Source organism: Gymnoscopelus braueri, assembly GCF_963280865.1.
Source record: "Gymnoscopelus braueri genome assembly, chromosome: 10".
Classification (NCBI taxonomy): Eukaryota; Metazoa; Chordata; class Actinopteri; order Myctophiformes; family Myctophidae; genus Gymnoscopelus; species Gymnoscopelus braueri.
In genome coordinates this window covers 18,037,754-18,055,179 of record NC_137611.1, presented here as the reverse complement: position 1 = coordinate 18,055,179, position 17,426 = coordinate 18,037,754, and the positions used below count along the sequence as shown (strand labels likewise).

Sequence of the window (17,426 nt, the reverse complement as noted above, 5' to 3'; positions counted from 1 at the left end):
TGATTATGTATTGTTGGCACCACACACCAGTGGCTGCTGCCTCAGATTGTTGAGCTCATAACGCTGTATTTTAATGGTGATTGTCTGAAAATAAAGTCTATGTATTAGCATGTCACGCCTCTGGCTTTAAATGTCACTGCTTGAACCTGTATGAGTAGCCTAGTGACAAATAAACCTTCTTCATTCTTCATTCTCACACCGCCCTGTTACACATGCATCATCCAATCGTCCAACTTGAATTATAGCCTGCTGTAGAAATGAAAGATGCTATGTCGTCATAGCTCTTGGCTCAGTCATAGAAATAACTTGACACGAAGTGTTTTGATGCTGTGAATTAATAGTTAAGACAATGACTTACAGATATGGCAGCAAACAAGCCCTGCACAGTTGGCTGTTTGCATCAAGGACTTAGGCCATTGATCGTGTTTACCTCACATGAGGGATTTCTCTCATGTGAGTAATTTTCAGGTAGTGTTCTTTACCTAGTTCCTATTTTCTGTTCACCTTAAGACGACAGCTCTGTCACATGCATGTCAGTGACACATTAGTCTACAGTACAGTACATTAGTCAAGGGACCTCTGGACCTTATGTCCACCACCCTGTGCAGCAACTTCAATGCTCTATGATTTAACTTTTAAAATTGGAGTCCCTTCAAGGTAAGCAAGCAATATGTGAAACATGATGGCTTTTGTGTCCCATCTCCATGTTATATATTTGCTGCAATTCCTGAACTGCTCTGTTTTTAAATTATTCCTACAGATTTTGTTTCTCTCCCTGAAGGAACATGGCTGCAAGTAAACAAAATATATTCACAACTACACCTGACTATGGCTATGGTGACACATATGATTACGAATACGATGATGATTACGAAGATGAGCTGTGTAACAAGACAGATGTAGTCCATTTTGGAGTCATATTCAATACGTCTTTTTTTTCCATTGTGGTGGCCCTCAGCTTGTTTGGCAACATTCTGGTAATGGTGATCCTGGCCAAGTACGAGAACATCAAATCTATCATCAATGTTTTCACCCTGAACCTGGCTGTCTCAGACCTCATCTTCACCGTAGGACTGCCCTTCTGGGCCTATGACCAGGTGAATGGATGGACTTTGGGGGAGACAGCCTGCAAAGCGGTCAACTTTGTCTTCTATGTCGGCTTCTATAGCAGTGGTATCCTCATCATCATGATGACCATCCATCGCTGTGTTGCCGTTACGAGGCCGCTGTCTAACCTCGTGTCCGACACCAAGGGCTTCTACGGCATCCTGGTGACTGTTGTCATTTGGACTGTGAGCCCAGTGTTGGCCTCTCCCGCTGTCATCTTCTCCAAAGTAATGGAACAAGATCTCAAAATGTATTGCGATTATGAAGATAATTATTGGAAGCTATGGGGAACTTATCAACAAAATGTCCTCTTTGTACTGACTTTACTGATCGTCTGTTTTTGCTACACACAGATATTGTGCAGGCTGTACCGACCTAATGCTCAAAGACGGAGAAGGCACAAAACTTTAAATCTAATTTTTACACTGGTGGTGGTTTTCTTTGTGGGCTGGGCACCGTACAATATAGTTATTTTCCTGAGATCCATATCTTTTCACCCCCAACCAGTTGTGGACTCAGCAGCTATGTCCAAAACCTGTGAAAACTACAGCAAACCACTCGATTATGCTTTCTACGTCAGCCGGTTCTTTGCTTTCTCTCACTGTTGCCTTAACCCCGTGTTCTATGTATTTGTGGGGGTCAAATTCCAAAGCCACATGAAGAGGATGTTGAAAGGTTGGGGTCAGCACCGAAGCAACAGCATCCGTAGCCGAAGCCACCGGCTGACTATAACATCCCTCACTAGTGGAGAGGAGTTCTCATTCTAGCTCAGTGGTTTAATTAAGATATTCCAATGGGTATGTCAAACTCTCTAGGAATACCTGTATTCAGAGTGAAAATTGACGATCTACAAGCTCACAGCACATGTTGTAAAATTATAAAATTATAAAAAAAAATATATCTCATTAGATTACAGGTGAAGTATTGTGTAATTATAGTTAAAGCCTTTGTTTTACAATTGGGGTGGCTGTATTTTGTCTCCCTGCTCTTCTATTGAGACATTGAGATTGTGTAAAAGGTCATGTCTCACCTAAACACTGTATCTGACACGAATTTTGACCTGATGGTCAGGATTCAATTTATCCCTCGAGCAAGCAGGCAAGCAGGCATTAGCTCAATGGTAAAGATTTCAGCACTTAAGCTGGAAACCAAGTTCAAATCCGGGGTAGAAGAGGAAAGTTATATAGTGCTGATTTAACACATTTTATTGTTTACTCCATTGTTTTTATTTTTTTATTTTTACTATTGTCATTGTTGTTAGTACAGTATACTTTGTGGACTTCAAAAATTGAATTCAGCTTCTTGTACCTGTATGAGAAGTGACAAATAAAACCTTCTTGATTCTCTTGATTCTCTTGATTCAGTCACAAGAGTACTTTTAGTTATTAAATGATTACTAGTTATTATTTATAACTAGTAATAATACATTTTAAGGCACATTTGGTGAAATACTTCATTTACAGACTAGAAAAAGACGTTTTCTTCAACCATACAAAGCTGCACAAAATCTGAGAACATTCAAACCACATTTAACCATAGTAATGCTATTTTGAGTGAGCGTGGGAATATGGGGCTTCAAACTTGCGGTATACGGAGTGGAGATTGGTTGAACTGTGGCACACACACAGGAAATGGCAAGAGGAAGACACAGATATTGCTTAATGTCCAATATTTCAACAAAGTCTCGATTCACTTGAATGTTAATCTGAATGTTCCAATGTGTTCCCATTTTCATGTTTGTATTTAGATTTTGCCAGCTGGCTAACACTGGCACATTTACAGAAATGTTGACTAATGCATGTCATCATCCTCATGAATAAATAAATGAAATGAAATAAATTATGAAACAAGCATTTCACTCTAAAATATATGAATCATTGTAGTTTAACTGATGTTCCCAAAAATGTTTACTTGACCCCAGTTCATTACAATTTTGTATTAGGCCTATATTTTAACATTGATTCAATGCAGAATTATTAGAAGATAAAGGTTTCAAAGAAGCTTTAATAGGTGGTTGGTTAAAACCTTTACATCTCCTTAGGATTGCAGGGCTTATAGACTCTCAGCCTTTTTGTGTTATTTGTAGTTTTAAGCGAACTTATCAATTCCAAAGAATTTTTTCAAGCTGATCCAAAGTTATATATTGCCAGCACTTACGTGCTCTTTTGCAGTTGTACAACAAAATGTTTAATTTCTCTAAGCTGCACAGTGCATATTTTAGTACACAGTGCCCTAATAGTGATTGGGTGAGGTGAGGTGAGGTGTTGGAGCCAAAAGGAAACCAAATGAACAATTAAAGGGAGCCTCCACACACTCCAAATTATTTTGTATATATATAGCAAGCTTTCTGTCATAGACCTTCTTTAGGCTTATATATAAAAAAGAAAAAGAAAAAAAAGATTTCGCTGAGGTTCCCTGTAATAGGACACTGTGCCCTGAAAGGAACTCTGGGCTCTAGATTCTGAGTTGCACTGAGTTTGTCTTGATTGTAAAAAAGAAAAGAAAAGAAAAACCTTGTTCCTGTTTTTTTAACTGTTTTATTTACTCCAGTTTTTACAAGCATTAACAAAATTGAAAAAAATACATTTTAAAGGCACTAAACAATTGCAATTAAAATAGCACATTTAGCTGTTGTTTAGTGTTAGTCCTTGTTTCAAGAGTTGAGTTAATGAACTAGAGTGTAAAACATGCATCCATTGCCATACATTTTTTATGATGATGGGGCAACCCATTTGTTGAAACAAGAGAACAGCCAGCACTCAGTAATGTCCTTCAATAGATGTATTTGTCTCAATGGGGAGAAAAGCGGATGTGTTTTTCGACCATGGTCGGACTTCCTCAGCGACCGATTTCTTTTGATTGTAACTGATTGGGCCTCTAAGTCTTTTTTAATTGTTTTTGTTTTCACTTAATTTGGATGGTTAGAGATTACTTTTATATTAAATGATCTGAGGAGCTGGAAATTATTTCCCTTTTTTCAAGTTTAGTGTCCTCTCAGAACATCTCCCACAGTCCCTGCACCGACAACAAGATCGGTTCCATAGACTATCCAGAAGAGGGAGAATCATCATTCAGACTCTTCTCCGCCGTTTGCTACAGCCTAATCTTTTGCCTTAGTCTGCCCAGCAATAGCTTCCTCCTGTGGGTTCTTCCTAGAGAAAGAGGCAAGAGGACACCACCTGACTTTCTGCTTCTGCACCTTACCATCTCCGACCTCTGCTTCACCGTCCGTGACCCTGCCCCTTGGGCCTCTTACCGACTCCATGGCTGGACCTGGGTCTTGGGGACTGGGTCTGCAAAATGATCTAGTGGCCTCTTCCTCTTGTCGCTCAACAATTTCATGGTGTTCCTCACTGTCATAACTTCTCATAAGCCTGGATCGCTATGTTGCTGTGGTCCATATGCCACGTCTTGCCGAGTGCTCTGGGCCCACTGGGCTAGCACGATGATTCTGGTGTTATGGAATGTGAACATGTCTCACAGTCACTACCCCAACAGATTATTACCAGCACATTGGCCTCTTTTTTCTCCTGCCTTGTACAGTTATCTTTTCTGCTATTTTCGCATGTACATTACTAAAAGGCATAGCAGTATAAGAAGAAGACCCATGTTAAAAGACAGATTTTGGGTATCATACAACATCACAGTCCTTCTGCATTCCCTGATAATACTTGGCATGGGGTCGCTAAGCTATGACGCGATGTGGTACGGTATACATCACCCACACATTGGCATACTGCCACTGCTGCCTGAACCCACTTGTTCCATGTGTTTGGAGTGGAGAGGTTTCGGAGGCGTCTCCCTCTGCCATGTTCTTTAGGCAGACCCTCAGCTCTATACACAGCCCGCATCATCCCTCTGTCTCCCAGCAAACCTGTGTGATTATTACTGATTAAATAACTTCAACTCTAGGTTTTCAGTCTAATGGCATCCACAATAGGTGAATGTATACGCACAATCTATGTAAAGCGCTTTGGATAAAAGTGCTATATAAATGCACCATTTACCATTTATTTACCATTCACAACAGGCAGTTTGGTTTCAAGAATTACGTCATTAGCAGGCAGACTGAACCTGCCTGACACTGAAGAAATCATCTTTAATGGCATGTGGAACTGAGAGCGTTACATAATATTGCCTGTATAGCAGAGACTTACATTTACTATGGAATTCATTTATTATTATAAACAAAAACGACGGAGCTGGGAGTTTATAACACGAGAGTGCCTTGTCAAGCTGCTGGAGAGTATTGATGACAGAGCAGCATTTTGTTGGCCTGTGGCACACACACACACACACACACACACACACACACACACACACACACACACACACACACACACACACACACACACACACACACACACACACACACACACACACACACCCACACCCACACAGGAAATGTAAAGGCCAGTCCAGTTCATGTTCTAATTTTCAAATTTTTTATGTCTGTTTTACATTTAAATGCAATTTGCCAGCTGGCTAAAACTGGCATAATTTACCGATATGTTCATTAATGCATGTTGTCCATATAAATAAATACATGAAATGATATAAATAATGAAACAAGCACATATCACTAAATGAATCATTGTACTTTAACACAATTCCCAAACATTTTTGCCTGACCCATGCACAAGCAAGTTAAGTCTGTGGGACCCAGTTCATTAACATTTGTATAATGCCTACTTTTTCTATTCAGGTATTGTATTCAATGTAGAACCATTAGAAGATTAAAAGTTCTAAGAACGTTTAATAGATGGTTAGTTAGAACCTTTACATCTACTCATCAGGAGTAGCAGGGGGTCCCTTGCAGCTTTTAGACTTTCTTGTTGTGATTCATAGTTTTAAGCAGACTTATCAATGTCAAGAAATATTTCAAGCTGATCCAAAGTTTCATTTTGCCAGATGAGATCATAGTAAAATGTAGGAACTTTTGAACCAGCTGGGGCCATGAGTCAAGTGAAGTGTCACTTTCGAGCTATTTTGCAATCCTACATACGTAAACACATTTCTCTCTCCATGCACAAGCAGTGCATATTTGCCCTGAAAGGAAGTCTGTCTTTAGATTCTGCTGAAGAGTCAGACAGAGTTGCACTGAGTAACAGGCACAAGGTAAGGGTTTGTCTTGATTGTTAGAAAAAGCAATATGTGATTTTTTTTATGTGATTCTTTTTCTTTGAATGTGGACTAAACACATACATTCTTGATGTTTGATCTCTAAATGGACAATGTGTTTTTGGTACTTAACATAATTTTTACAAACCAATGTGAGCATATATATATATATATATATATATATATATATATATATATATATATATATATATATATATATATATATATATATATATATATATATATATGTGTGTGTTAATGAGGAAACCCCTATGTTTACATTGTCACTGATTGGGTCTCTAAGTCTGATTATATATATATTTTTTTGTTTTCACTTTGGATGGTTAGAAGTTACTTTTCTTTTAAAAGAAATAATCTGAGTAGCTGGAAACTCTTTCAGGTTTAACATCCTCAAAATCTCTCAACTTGAAGAATGGAGAACTTCACCGGAGTCCCTGTGTACACTGACTACAGCAACGGTTCCATAATAGAGGATGAAGACTCATCATCCAGACTTTTCTCCGCCGTTTGCTACAGCCTAATCTTTTGCCTTAGTCTGCCCGGCAATAGCTTCCTCCTGTGGGTTCTTCTTAGAGAGAGAGGCAAGAGGACACCACCTGACTGTCTGCTTCTGCAGCTTACAATCTCTGACCTCTGCTTGACCATGACTCTGCCCTTTTGGGCCTCTTACCAACTCCATGGCTGGACATTTGGGGACTGGGCCTGCAAAATGATCAGTGGCCTCTTCATCTTGGGATTCAACAGTTACATGACGCTGCTCACTGCCATGACCCTGGATCGATACGTTGCTGTGGTCCATGCTGCATCTCCAGCCGCACAGGGCCGCAGAGTGCTCTGGGTACGTCGGGCTAGCATTGGCATATGGCTGGTCTGTGTCGCTGTAAGCATCTGGGATGCTTATAATTGTGAGACTGAACATGACAATTCTGGTGTTATTGAATGTGAAGATGCCTCAGATCCACTGGCCCGACTGCTTAACTACAACCTCCACATAGGCCTCTTCTGTCTCCTGCCTTTCACTGTCATCTTTTTCTGCTATTTCCGCATATGCATGACCATACGGCGGTGCAGTATAAAAGGACAGCACCAAGCTATAAAACTGATTTTAGGAATAACCGTTGTGTTTTTCATTTGCTGGGCACCGTACAACATCATACTCTTTTTGGATACCCTGATAATGCTTGATGTGGAGTCGCTGAACAATGACGCGTTGTTTTACGGGTACTACATCACCCACACGCTGGCATACTGCTACTGCTGCCTGAACCCGCTGTTCCATGTGTTTGGAGCGGAGAAGTTTCGGAGGCATCTCCCTCTGCCAGGTATCGCCTCATACCGAGGTAGAGAGAGTAGGCAGACTCTCAGTTCTACGATAGATAGCAAGCATCATACCGCTGTCTCCCAGCAGACCTGCGTGTGATTGTTATGATTAAATAGCTTTATATATATGTGTATTTATAAATGTGTGTGTGTGTGTGTGTGTGTGTGTGTGTGTGTGTGTGTGTGTGTGTGTGTGTGTGTGTGTGTGTGTGTGTGTGTGTGTGTGTGTGTGTGTGTGTGTGTGTGTGTGTGTGTGTGTGTGTGTGTGTGTGTGTGTGTGTGTGTGTGTGTGTGGCACGCATACATACTGTACACACCTTATAAACATATACACCTTATATACGGTATATAATCTAGCCATTGTCTTTTTTTTTACATTACACTCAAATCCCATTAAATGTAATTTATTTCTTCCTAACCCTGTCAAAGCAGCTGAATATATTTGAGCACAGGCCTGATGGTTCCAAGGGGGGGTCCAGAGGAGAGTGGATAGGGACAGCTCAGCGGGCCATAGTAGCAGCACTCATATCTGTCTCTCGGGGTAGATTAAGCTTAATTAACTAAACCATCCAGCACGCTTGGATGATTGGATCCATGTCAAGGGCAGAGCAGTCATGGGTACACACACACACACATTCTCTTGCAGCCACTGGGACAATGTTTGTAGGCACCCGTGTTGTGTGCTTTGTTTGTGTGATGTGTGCCGTGCGCGTGCGTGTGTGTGTGTGTGTGTGTGTGTGTGTGTGCTTTGCGTGCGTGCATGCGTGTGCGCGTGGGTGCATGCGTGCGCATGGAAGGCCGAGAGATCAGCTCGTTTGTTCTGCCAATAGAGACCAGAGCATCAACGTTTCCATGGAAAATATGTCAGATGGCTGGTAAACCACACAGAATGGAGAGAAGATCAAAGTAGCCGCACACTCATACTGTAGCTTAAGTGCCAAAGTACGGCACACTGCCTTCCTCAGGGCATACCCTGAGGGCATACCTTGAGGAAGGCAGCATGCCTGCCTAAACGTCGGCTCTATTGTTTTTAATCTCTCTCGTCCGCTACTAAAATAATACTTTGGCACTTAAGCTACAAGTGTGCAGCTACTCTGATCTTCGCTTAGTTCTTCACCTGCATGAGGCCAGCACCTCAAAAGGACTCGTGTGCCTTGTACTTCTTTGAACGCTGTTAAAGCATGCAGAATCACCATGGATGTACAGTAACAGGGTGACTTGTGAAGTAGAGTCATAGATGTAACAGTAGGAGACTTAAAGGACGACTTCACTAATTTTCAAACTATCTTCGTATAATTGGTCCTCACTAATGCTCATTAAAATATGGCACCATTTTTGTCTATTCACTGAGTGTCTCAGAGGAGGGCTGTGGACAGTTCAGAAACCCGCCTACCAGTGACATCATCGATGGGCTAAAGAAACTGCAGTCTTTCTATTCTTGGAAAGTTAGCTTGCTATAATGGATGCCATTGTTAGTGCGTTAATAAAAATCAAATAAGTGTCCACAGCCCTCCTATGACACACAGACAAAGTAGAAAATAATTGTACCATTTTATCATGAGCATTAAGGAGGACAAATTATATGAAGATAGGCTGAACATAACCTCGGCCCCAGCCTCACTCATCTGCGAAAAGAAGAGCCTGGTCACGACCTAAAGCAGCGAGTGTCTAGGAAGTCCTGAGTGGACAGGATTTCCGTTTCCCCTGGAAACTATATTTTTTGACCAATCACAACACTCGTTTCATTCACAGAAAATGTTAACAGATTTGTAAAGCATCAACGTCATTTCCTTGGGCGGTACTTCCGCCAAATTCAACCATTTCCGGTTGGTAACTTCCTAGACAACCAACATCCCAGGTCTTGCCCAGGGTGGGCTGAACATGGGTGAAGTCCTCCTTTAAGGTAGTCATCATGGATGTAGGTAGAGTGATAGGCAGTGGTGGTCGAAGTACTCAACCCAGTACCTCAGTGCTGTTTGAAGATCCGGATCCACGGTTCCACTAGCCTATGGGTTTTCTTCCTCATAAAAATAGCAAAATCAAGTTGACATTTTTATTTTAAAAGAATGCAGCATCGGGTTTTGTGATGTTCTATAGTGGCAGAATCAGCTTTGTTTTCTTTGTTTATGGTCTAAAAGAGTAACTTTGAGTGCTGTTTTGCAGTACCATGTTAAGCTATGATAAGTACTAGATGGAGCAACGACTTTTCATATCCTTCGGAGTTACATCATAAGGTAACTAACTACACAACCCAAACCTCTACCAAAGGGTCCTTGTCCATCTTTGAATTATTCCACTGTATTCAATTTAACCTATTAAAAACAAATAATGAATACAGAATAAATAAAACAAAGGGAAAACTCAGCAGAAAAACAAAAAAAGAGTAGGCTACATAGTCTTTTCAAAAGAGTCCATTTATATCTAAGTCAGGACAAACTCGTGTTTTTTTCCTCTTCCTTTAAAAAAAAAAAAAAAAAAAACATTCTCTCAGCAAATGATGTTGTTATTCAATCCTGTTTGTAGCCACAAGCAAAACAGCTGCTGTTGTTTTCCTGCTAGTTGCCTCTGCTATAGCCTGCCTGCCCCCAACATCCACTCCTTGCTCATCTCTTCTCCAGGGCAACTCTCCCTTCTCTTTCACGTTGATGTCTCTCTTTAATTCCACTTATCAGTAACGATAATTACTCCAACCATATGTGAATCTAATTGATGTGTCGCAAATCTGTAAATGCGTGTATTTTGTGAGCAGTGCTAATAAAGTCTTATCGCATGTTAATCTGGGCTGCCAGGGAAACGCGTGCAAATCAATTAAGTGTGTCATCCATGTCATTGCAAGCAACACGCATGTTTTAGAATGCAAACATCAAGCTTACATGACTTAAATCCGCATAGCTATAACATTTTAGTGAAATATGGACACCCTAAATGTGTCAGGGTATGGAAACAAGCCATAGTGCTTTCTTGGGTTTAAAATCCTTTTAACAGACCTTGTATTGAACTCTACATCCTTGTGCTTGTCTTTGCAAACTGTTAATAAAGTATTCAATCAATCAATCAATCAATCAATCAATCAATCAATCAAGTATCAATATGGCAATGTACTGTAGATATACTAGCTGTTACAGGTAAAAGTCTGGAATTAAAAATTTACAAGCACAAAAGTATTGGTATCAAACTGTGCTTAAAGTACCAAAAGTAAAAGCACTCATTGTGCAGAATGTCCCATTTCACAAGTTCAAAATGTATACAAATATTTAGAAAATACACACACACACACGCACACACACACACACGCGCACGCGCACACACACACACACACACACACACACACACACACACACACACACACACACACACACACACACATGCACACATGCACACGCACACACACACACACACACACACACACACACACACACACACACACACACACACACACACACACACACACACACACACACACACACATGCACACGCCTTGACAGTTCTTAAATATATTATGTTCTGAATTTAATTTTCCAGAGGGCCTGCAGTTGGCCCCTGCAATTCTGTATTCTTCCACTAGAGGGGACAGGTGCATTGGGATACGCTGTTCACCAGATGGGACACCTTGGCCCTCTAAATCAGCCATTTAAATTGGTATGGAGGCACACTTAGACAGACTGACAAACCAACAGAAAAGGTAATATTTTTTATTTGGAATTGTTTTAATCCAGGGACCATTCAAATGTATGATGTTTTTAGTGAGGAATGTATCGACAATATGATGTCATACATTGCTGTTTGCAGAACACAGCAGGCCCCATGCAGCATTATGTTACTTTTCAGATGACTGTAACAGAATTATTGGGTCATCCTCCTCTATTTACCTGCTGTTGGTGGATAGAGAGCACACAGTAATTAACAGGAATAGAAAATTAATTAACAAATCAAACATCTGGCAATTCTGACTGAGGCCTATACTGTGTACTGGCTGCCTCTTCTAAAGCCAGCCAGTTTCTCAAACTCTCAGTCATGGTGATCCTTTACCATATACCTCCCATCTGTCCTGTTTTTACTCCTCAGTATTTATCACTTTCTAACTTTTGATGGTGTGCAATTGATGCGTGGCACAGGCAGTGGTGGAAAAAGTATTCATGTTCAAGTAAAAGTCCGGAATTCAAAATGTAAAAGTACAAAAGTATTGGTATCAAAATGTACTCAAAGTACCGAAAGTCGAAAGTACTCATTATAAAGAATGTCCCATTTCACAAGTTTTAAAATGTAGAAAAATATTTGAAAATAGCAGATCTACAAGCCCAAAATTGTGAGCTTGTAGATCGGCTATTTTCAAATGGCCGAAATGTATATAGGGCTGTATGTAATGTAAGTGGTTAATGTATCTAAATCTACAAAGTAACTGGTAACTAAAGTTTTCAAATAATTGTACTGGAGTAAAAGTACAATATTTGCATCTGAGATGTATTGGAGTAGAAGTAAAAGTACTGACAATTGAAAATACTCCAGTAAAGTAAAAATACCTCAGAATTGTACTTAAGTATACAGTACTTGAGTAAATGTACTTAGTTACTTTACACCACTGCTGCCGTGTGACTGATTTTGCAGTTTATGATGACATCAACTTCATGTTTTGTTGCTTCAGGAAAAACGCTCCCTATAGCATCAGGTCAGAATGAGCCACTTATGCACTAATTTATGGTATCCATTTCTTTTTTCATGCAGCGACCTTTGTCGAGATAACGTTTCTATGAAAAACCTTGACTCAGCTCTCCTGTCCTGTTAAATGTCATATCAAGGAGGAATCAAGGAGTGCTTCAGCATCTACGGCCAATTACTGGCATCATTCACTCAAACAGTATAATACCAAAGCTGAATTAACTACTGTACCACAAATGAAAAAATAAATGAATGCACAAAGTCTTGCTTGATATTTGTCTTAAGTGGTGCAGACAACAATGCAAATTTTTAAATAATAGATAAATAAATAAATAAATAATAATTATAATAATAAATCTGTCTTCAGGTGAAATAATGTTCTTTAGGCATAGGCCTGCTCGATCACCTGCTCCACTGCAAGAGCATCTGCCGTATGAGCCATCGGAACCATGCAGTGCATCCTGCTTCTGTTTCCGGAGAATAAAACATATATCCAGAACAATCTTTGTGATACAATCACCAATAGAATTAAAACAAGTGTACATAGGGATGTGGAGTGGATAGGATAGATGTAGATTAACCTAAGGTTTGGAAGCAATGAATATCCATGTTCATGGCCATATTATCCTCAAAGTTCTGTAGCATGTGCCACTACAATTCAGGAGCATTAGGCCAACTTCTTTGACTTAGGCCTACTCTTCCTTAGCTAATGTCAATTTGTGCCAGCTGTGCATCTACCTGCAGCCACAAACAGACTGTCCTCTCCCTGCCCACCCTCCCTCCCGCATCCTCCTCCTCCTCCTCTTCATCACCACTTTTAAGCGCTCTATTCCCCTTTTTGACCAGAACTCTCCTAAAAGTGGACCTAGGTGGTTTTGAATAGCGGCGTGCATGACTAATGGTGGAAACATGTTAAAATCATTGCAGAAATGTCCTTGGGAAGACAAATGAATTTTCAGCAGAATAATTAACTTAATTAACAAATTTGCATGCATATTCATCAGGGCCATTGAAGTCTTTCCAGCTCAGCTTGATGAACGTTGCTGTGTAATAACCAGCTCATTTACATTCTGCCATCCACCGCCATTTGTGTGGATTACTGGGAGAAGAGAACATACATGTGTGTGTCTGCGCTCGGGTGTCTTTGTGTGTGTGTGTGTGTGTGTGTGTGTGTGTGTGTGTGTGTGTGTGTGTGTGTTAGTGTGTGTGTGGTGTTGGGGGGGGGGGGGGGGGGGGGTGCGGATACATATATGCACACGTTCTCTCCTTTCCTCATAACATGTCATAGAGAAAGCTTGATGAATTGATTTGACATGCAGGTATACTCTCTATACACCGCAGGATCAGCCCAATCTGCCAAACATTCACACGCACATACGCACACATGCGCTCTCACTCGTGCACAGCACGCACGCACGCACTCACAACACACACACACAGCTTACCCAGCCCTCCCGTGAATGTGACCGGTAGGGGTCTGACTCTATGTACTGTGTGTGTGTGTGTGTGTGTGTGTGTGTGTGTGTGTGTGTGTGTGTGTGTGTGTGTGTGTGTGTGTGTGTGTGTGTGTTATGCCCATATCTCCTTGCATCCCCCTCCCCCTTTGCCCCCCCCCCCCGCCCCCCCTCCTCTCTGGTGGGCAGTTCTTGGCACCGATCCTTTAGTCGTAAACTCTCCTGGGTTGCCAGACTGCGCGCTGTTAAAAAACGTGAGGCCCCACCGTCCTCCCCCTTCTCCCCGTCTCTGCAGGGCAATCTTTAAAGGCAGCAAGGTGTGACGGCACAGACTGGCAGCTTGGCAGCCATGCCCGAGGATACCAACACTCCGTCAGCCGTGAACGGGCACCATCACATGGGCTCGCCTAACTAATGCGCCCCGCCGTACATGTGCCATCCTCATGCCTCATCTGCGGCAAGCAAAGACAAAGGAATTCATTAAGAAATTTCACATGGCGTTGTTTTGTGATTTTGCCTCGATATACTTAATTGGGAGATTTCATACCGGCTAAGGTAAACTGGGAAAGAGATTATCCAAACAACTTCAGAAAAGTTGATTAGAATCACTTGGCTGTGTGTGCCCTCAATCTGTTAGGCGGGCGAACAACAGAGAAAGTTATTTTATGAAAGCTTGTAGGATATTGCACTAACAATATGTTTCTCATTCTCATCATGCCTTCTCCCTTCCATTTTGCCTTTCAAGGGGACTTCAATGTTGTAAGAAACAAACACGGGCCTGTCAGAAAACTGCTGTGCTGGCAACATTATCCCACCAACAAAACAACAAAAGTGGGTAAATGCATTCGCACCTTCCCCATATCCAATATGGTGCATTTGCCCTAAGATTTTTGCGAGAGCAATTATCACATTGATACAATATTAAGAAACAGGCGCTTGGAAAAAACACATCACCTGACACAAAACGTGTGATATCCATAATTTTTTCTTCCCTTTGCCTCTGTGATACTTTCTCCTACGCTTTTTATTCAGACATATGTGTGACACTTGAAGTTGCAATCATAGCCTGAAGTGTGAATGCGCATCATTGCAGTTATGTGCCATTCTTGGGTGTTGTGACAGGAAAATGCTTTTGGAATTGGCATTTCAAGTCTATTGTGACAGTCAGATCAATAGAGGATGTTATAGCCGACTTTGCAAATTGAACACATATTGCTACGTATAATGTGCGTTGGAAAGCAGTCGCTTGATTTTATATTGATTTTATTTTTAATGAAAGTTAAGTCTCTATAAAATTGTTTTTGTTTTTGTTTTTAAAGAAGAGTAATCTGCAGTGTTTAAAATCTCATTAATTGTGATGTCTAATTGTTTTGATGCTACCACTGAAGCAAGACAGATAAAACACAAATGTTGTGGACCATTACACTGACCTTCAAACAGGAACCCATGGGTCAAATCAGATGGGCTGTCATCACAGTTCTGAACAAAATAATGTGTGGGAAATATGAATGCTATGGATGAAATACACCATGCAACCTTTTCATAACCCCTTTGGAAGGAACTCTAGTTCCACTGGTGCATGTAACCAAAGTGAAAGCGATGTGAGGACTGCTTAATGACAGCAGATAGAAGAAAATGAAAGGAGGTCATGTACAGTACATTATGGTCTGTTGGTATGCTTGCATCTTTTCTACAATGTTTGGCACTTCTCAGTGGAAAAAAACAGTTGTGTGATCATTGCTGACACATGCAACTAAAGTATGCGTTCACACTCACGCGCACACACACACACACACACGCACGCACGCACGCACGCGCACACACACACACACACACACACACACACACACACACACACACACACACACACACACACACACACACACACACACACACACACACACACACACACACACACACACACACACACACACACACACACACACACACACACACACGCACCCCAGCAGCCTGTTAACATAACATGATGAGTAGCGTGCAGATCAAAGGTAACGGGGGTTAGGCGTGAAGTCTTGTTGATATCTCCTTGACCATGGCATGAAGTCAAAATACACCACAAACTCTGCACACACGTCAACGTGTAGTGCAATTCTTTCTCATTAGATACGCAACATGTTCAAATCTGTCTGAAAAGGGGAGCTTCTCTCTCTCTCTCTCTCTCTCTCTCTCTGTCTCTTTCTGTCTCTGTCTCTATCTCTCTATCTCTCTCTGTCTGTCTGTCTATCTATCTCTCTCTCTTCGCTTAGGCCTACACTGGGTGGGTGGGTGAGTGGTGGGGGGCTTGCGTTTGACGACGGGTATCGTTTGATGCTGCAATTGATGGGAAAGTTGTGAAGAAAGTCCCAAAGCCTCGGAGGAATTTGATTACCTCCATCCATTATCTGCACAGTGAGCGATCGCGAGGCGCGCCATCTGTCATCCGTTTCATTTGCATCGTCAACACCTGCCCTGCCTGTTTATGCCTTCACATTTTTTTTTATAAGCTGCCTTTCATGGCGATGGGGAAAATGTTGACTTTTCATTCTAAACGCATTAATTCCGTGAGTTCAAAGAACATATTGAACATGAACAACTTTTGGTTTTATGTCTAATAGAATTTGGAAACTTTTTTTCCTCTTTCTTTTTTTCTCTTCTTTTTAATGCGGAAGATTAAAAAACGCATTCACAGCGCTTTCATATCTTAGAGGACGTTTTTTGATAGAGATTAATTGAGGTTGACTAGATGTTGTTAGATAGATAGATAGATAGATAGATAGATAGATAGATAGATAGATAGATAGATAGATAGATAGATAGATAGATAGATAGATAGATAGATAGATAGATAGATAGATAGATAGATAGATAAATAGATAGATAGATAGATATCTCATGCATACAAACAGACAATACATCCTCTTGTTTATCGCTGGAGCATTGTGCAGCATGCAACCCCTTGCTACCACCCTCCTTCTCGCACCCCCCCCCCCCCCTCTCTCTCTCTCTCTCTTTCCATCCCTCCATCCTCCCATCCATCCATCCCTTCTCCCATATCCCCAGGTGGTGCCGACGGCTGCGGGGCCCATTAGCGACAGAATTCCTGCCTCCAGCAGGCCATGCGTGTCCCGAGTGACATATTTTTGGACCGGCACCAAGAATCTACCCCTCCACAGACAGCTTACTTCCCTCCCTCTTCCAATCACCACAGCCCGTGCGCGCGAGCGCGTGCGTGTAAGTGTGTGTGTGAAAATGTGTGTTTCTGTGTGTTATGAGAGAAAGAGAGAGTGAGACAGAGAGAGACAGAGAGAAGAGAGCGAGAAGAGAGAGAGAGAGAGAGAGAGAGAGAGAGAGAGAGAGGGAGAGAGAGAGAGAGTGAGGCCCTCAGAACACAGCATGGGTCCCACAGGAGACAAGTTGAAAGGCCGTATGGGACAGATTGGTGATGATGCAAGCTGGACCGGAATACTAAAACGAAGAGCCAAGATTTTCTATAGGAGAGCGAGAGAGATTGTGCAATAATGGCATGAGTGCTTTTCAGTGTCGCACAAGTGGTAAGTACATTAAATACACTTGCAGCCAGCGTGTCGAGTCCCTTGTCATGCAGCTACCTACCCTGCATGGAAGCAGTCACCATTGACCTACAGTGCACTTTTGTATTGTGATAAATGAAAAAAACTAAAACAAGCTGATACTGATCTTGTCACATGAGACTCACGTTTGTTTTTCAATCAATCTGCAGTGTTGAAT

At 41.4% G+C, this 17,426-nt stretch overlaps 2 protein-coding genes across 2 annotated transcripts; both read left to right on the top strand.

The window, feature by feature from the left end:
• The first annotated feature begins 562 nt into the window (after window positions 1–562).
• LOC308093734 (chemokine XC receptor 1-like) lies at window positions 563–2,893 on the top strand. The gene is made up of 2 exons (XM_080440064.1): window positions 563–657; window positions 761–2,893. The coding sequence occupies exon 2, from the start codon at window positions 786–788 to the stop codon at window positions 1,872–1,874; it is 1,089 nt and encodes a 362-aa protein (XP_080296190.1). The 5' UTR covers window positions 563–657; window positions 761–785; the 3' UTR covers window positions 1,875–2,893.
• A 3,768-nt stretch (window positions 2,894–6,661) lies between these two features.
• Window positions 6,662–7,669, top strand: LOC308093410 (C-C chemokine receptor type 4-like; the record flags this gene model as incomplete). Its single annotated transcript, XM_080439745.1, has 1 exon — window positions 6,662–7,669. One exon carries the CDS (start codon window positions 6,662–6,664, stop codon window positions 7,667–7,669), a length of 1,008 nt encoding a protein of 335 aa, XP_080295871.1.
• Between the last annotated feature and the right edge of the window lie 9,757 nt (window positions 7,670–17,426).

Excerpts from the sequence above, each read along its gene's own strand:
- LOC308093734 (XM_080440064.1), top strand. The coding sequence starts at position 786 with ATGGCTGCAAGTAAACAAAATATATTCACAACTACACCTGACTATGGC.